General features: G+C 34.5%; 1 protein-coding gene across 1 annotated transcript; it reads right to left on the bottom strand.

Moving 5' to 3' along the window:
- Window positions 1-1,525: 1,525 nt before the first annotated feature.
- LOC135693955 (large ribosomal subunit protein eL28) lies at window positions 1,526-4,409 on the bottom strand. The gene is made up of 6 exons (XM_065212551.2): window positions 4,319-4,409; window positions 3,840-3,932; window positions 3,310-3,369; window positions 3,001-3,064; window positions 2,452-2,570; window positions 1,526-1,648 (listed from the first exon to the last, which is right to left on the bottom strand). The coding sequence occupies exons 2-6, from the start codon at window positions 3,918-3,920 to the stop codon at window positions 1,559-1,561; spliced, it is 414 nt and encodes a 137-aa protein (XP_065068623.1). The 5' UTR covers window positions 3,921-3,932; window positions 4,319-4,409; the 3' UTR covers window positions 1,526-1,558.
- Between the last annotated feature and the right edge of the window lie 31 nt (window positions 4,410-4,440).

Genomic DNA, 4,440 nt, shown 5'->3' with positions numbered 1-4,440 from the left:
TTACAACGTTCCTTCTTTTTGAGCTTTGTGATCCGTATTTTTGTTGCCAGTATCATGGCGATGGCTTGCAAGCATAATAAATTCTATCAGTGAAGGGTACTGTACTGTGCCCCCTTTATGGGGTTTTAATATATGTTCCTGTTCCCTTGGGTACTTGGGTTGTAAATATCAGTGATAGATCTAGTTAAATTCAGGGTCTAGGGTTGCAGGTATGTCTTATATGCAAAATGGCAGGCTTCAGGGCATTTGAAAGTGATTGCCGCCCTTTGTTCTTGCCGTACTGCTGTAGGCAGCTTGCAACAAGTATCTGGCTGATGAAAATCGTTTTCAGGTTTAGCGTAGAGTCTTCTTAATTCGAATAGGAAAAATGGTTGGAAGCGGATTAGATTTTAATACACATTTCTTTGAGAGTAGTGATGACCAATGTCAAGAGAAATTTCATGAAAGCACTTGGGTCCCCATTTATCATCCTGTCAAAGGGCAGGAGTCTTTTGACGTTGCTTTTAAACTCTCGGAATGTGTCCTGGTAATGTTTATCCGCAAACCCATTATATTTTCAAGATTCGAATTTTGATTCCATTTAGCTAGAGAAATTTGGCAGTGTCAACAGAGAATGGTGAGCCTGTATCACAGGATGCTCATGCTTAGTTAAGAAGTAACTTTCTTTAAACAGCTGAAAATATTTTATTGTTAATTACTTTGTTTCAAACATGAATAACAGTCTCTCCTTCCTGGTGAATAGGCAGTCCCTATACAGTATAAGCCCGTTACACCGTACTCAGTTATAACAAAGATAATAATCTTTGGTTATAACGTACTTCCAGGTATAACATACTGGTGTGATTGGTCACGGCAAAGGGTCCCTACTTAACATTAAGAAAGAACCCTGCTTATAAAGCACTTTCAGTTATAGCATACTTCTTCTTCCACCCTTCTAAACCAATTTCTTTGAATATGACGTACTTTGCGTGTCTCTTTTTTAAAGATCCACCACCCATCTTTGCGATTGTTTGATATATTTTTATTATTACTTTGATTGATTAAAGTGCCATCCAAGTTCCACAACGATTTTTTGAGTTTTCAGATTTCCTTAAAGCCGGCAGACATTGAAGAGGTTGAGCAAAGTTGATGCAGCAGTAAACAAAATTTTGATGAAAAATGATATTCACAAACGCTTTGCAGACTTCTTCAACTATGTAGTCTATAAAAAATTTAGTTGAAAGTGTGGTTTGTTTACAACTTGATTTAAATCAATTTTTACTTACCCTGGTTCTGCCGTTCCCTTAAAATATGTTATAACTAGGTTAAACTGTACTAATATTGTGGACTTCAGAATATGTAATTTTGCAAGTGCTTTCAGTTTATAATTTCAAATTTAAAACCACGTTCTATAGAGCAGTTAAGACCCTGTTTTGTTGTTGATTCAGAGAGATAAAGCACAGGACTTGAGGTTTCAAATTATGAGGCTTCAAGTTATTCAACATTTATCCTTGTTCAAGATGTAGACAAGACAGATATTACAACATTGAAACTTCAGATTTTCGATTCTCAAAACAATTTAGTTTCTCTTTCTGTGACTCCTCTTCTTCTTCACAACAGCTGATGTTGACTGGCTTTTGATGATAGCACAGGCTCTTCGTGATGCAGCCTAGATAAAAGGTTTCAAAACTTTACATTGAGCAGTTCTCATACAATGTTATATATATATTGCATTTACTTTGCAATAAATGAACATTCAATGAGTGGTACAAAAACACTTGTACCCATTGTCAAGAATTTCTCACAAAAACCTTTTTGGCAGAAAGTGTACAGATGATACCAAAATATAAGCCAAAACTGAATGCAATATATGATAATTAATCATGGAATGGGAAACTTCAACTAGCTATTTAGGGTACTTGGGAAAATCTGCGCATCAAAGTTTAAAGCAGATTTTATAATATTTTGTAAAAAGAGACAGCTTATCATGCAAAATAAACCATTTTAAAATCTGGGTTTGCTTCTTTACGTTGCAAGCAAAAATGTATATAACAAATTCAGAAAATTGCTGTAACAAACTTCCAAACATTTCATAACCTAGACTTTGAGAGCTGTAGCATCTAAGTTGTGGAGATTTTTAACGAAACTGTCACGAGGTATTTTATGCCCTGGTTCAAATCTTTATTTTCTGCAAAAAGCTTGTGCATTCTATTTATGAAGAAATAACTGAAGAATTAAGATTTTACACAAAATTTTACTTGCCTGAAAGTTATCAATTTAGATGCATTTTTTCCAGTTTCAGTATTAGGACAATGGTAATATGATTCCTACCATATTTCAGACCACATATAACTTTGCGAGGTGTGTATAAATATTTTATATAATAGAGCAGGTATTTGATCTCAAAAATATTAATTAAAAAAGAATTGTTTTAGTTAAAATACTAGATACATCACAAAGGCCAATACATACATCCATGAGATCTGATCGGTAGCGGCTTTTGCCCAAAGTGTTTTTGATGGTCTTGACTGTATGTCTACCTCCTCGCTTGATGGTTGTTGATTTGATCATTTTGACAGGCTTGTTCTTTCCTGGAAAGTCAAATTCAATTCATTTGCAAAGCATTTGCAGATTTTAGCAATTTTCGATTAAAGTAACAGTGGTATAATGGGCATGCTGAACAGTCTGTATTTAAGGCACTTTTGCAAGTATTCGCACAATTTCATGGCATCACAGGGATTAGGCTTCAATGAATAAGCAAGGGAATGACCAAATATGAGGATTCATTTAGCTGTGTTTTTAGCTCATTTTATTGTAAAAAGATTCATTGGCCACCCTCCTCATTGTCATATTTGTTGATTGCTCACTGTTGTTGTTCAATACAGAGCTTTTTCTTTGAACTTCAAATGAATAAGTCCTGGGTAATTTAAAAATCTACCAAATAATTCACCAAAAGAGAATTTGGTTGATCCCCAATTCATCAGAACAAAGTGCTGTTAAGTCATATGTAAAAGAAATTACCTTGCTTTCTCTTCATTGAAAGGACCACACCTTTGCCATCAGCGGCTGCTTCCACACTCACAGCCTGTAAAAGTTTTTTTCAATTTTGCATTTAACAACATATATGAATGTTTAAAATGCAATTTTAAAAATATGCAAATTTAAAAATAGCAGTTTAGAAGAGGACTGAAAAAACATTTTCCTTTGGTATGTTTGCTAATGCAAAAGCAAATAGTGTTTACATCAATGCTGCTGTCTTTTCAATGCTGATTCATTAATGAAGATGATGAAAACATAAATACAAAATAATTGCTTCCTATAAAATCCAACCTTTGAATGGACCAGCCCATTGCCTTTAAAGCAGTTCAGTTTCTTTATGTTGTTTGGTTCCTGTAAACAAACAAACAAATAAAATTGTATTATAGAATAAAGACAAACCAAGCAGTGCCACAAATAACTGCAAAGTCAATCCAAAATCCTGGACAAAAACAGTTTAGACTTTTTCAAGGAAATTTGATGTTTTCTCTTATTCTTGAAAACTCTTCCCCTCCCCATTTTAAACACATTTTCAACTACTAATGACAAAACTACTAACCCAACATTGATTGGGGGAAAGGGGGGATTCAAATTACAGTGGCAAGGTGACGGAGAAAATTGCCAAAATTGCACTTTGTCTCAACAATTTTGTTTAAGATTGTAGATGAGTGCATGCCAGCTACAAATTACAAAGAAAGCAAAAGCAGTAACTGCAACAAGGTATGGATGACACTGGGACATGCAAAAAAATGTAATAAATTTAAGAAGCAAGCTACTTAAACCCTACATTATAAAAACTTAATCATTTAGGCTCTATTACTGACCTTGGTAAGTGTCATTCCAAGACTTTTTACAAGAAAACAGGAATTGTTCCTGATAAGCATCCATTGCAAATCGGCTGACATTGTGCCTGTGTTCTAAAAGTTAATTTCAAGTTTCAGTGATTAAACAATAAAAACTACAATAGGCTTATGTGGAATTTTTACTTTAGCGTCAATTACAGGGAAGAAATTTTGAAGATTGGAAAGAAACTATTGAAAATACAGCAAGAACTTATAAACCTGCTTTACATTTCTCTCTGACGTGATAAAATGACTTCTATGATAAAGAAATAATTTGAGGTAGGTAGGTAGGCCTAAAACTTGTGAAAGCCTACAAGACGTTATTGATTTATTTTCAACCAAATAAAGGGCAAAAAGCACAACACTGGAAGTAAAAGCTTTAAAGAAGTATAAAATATTTTCTGAGGTCACCAAGGACTAGAGGAAAACGATGTTGATGAACCATTATTTGGCAAACTTACACTCGACGAGCAGAACCCTAAACACGAGTTTCGGAAAGAACGTGTGTGATATTGAGATTCATTACCAGTCCACCGGTAGGAATTGCTGCGGTTTCCCTGCGAGTTATCTCGCGGTTTTACAA

This window comes from Rhopilema esculentum, chromosome 11, assembly GCF_057945365.1.
Source record: "Rhopilema esculentum isolate cy_ngs chromosome 11, ASM5794536v1, whole genome shotgun sequence".
In the NCBI taxonomy this organism is placed as follows: Eukaryota; Metazoa; Cnidaria; class Scyphozoa; order Rhizostomeae; family Rhizostomatidae; genus Rhopilema; species Rhopilema esculentum.
The sequence above is the reverse complement of the archived record's forward strand: the minus strand, read 5'-3'. Positions and strand labels throughout refer to the sequence as shown.

Bases quoted from the DNA above. Each gene is read 5' to 3' on its own strand.
- LOC135693955 (XM_065212551.2), bottom strand. From the start codon at position 3,920: ATGTCAGCCGATTTGCAATGGATGCTTATCAGGAACAATTCCTGTTTT. The intron at 2,571-3,000 runs GTAATTTCTTTT...TTGACTTTCCAG, and splicing joins TTCAATGAAGAGAAAGCAAG to GAAAGAACAAGCCTGTCAAA. The intron at 1,649-2,451 runs GTATGTATTGGC...CCTTTTATCTAG, and splicing joins ACCGATCAGATCTCATGGAT to GCTGCATCACGAAGAGCCTG.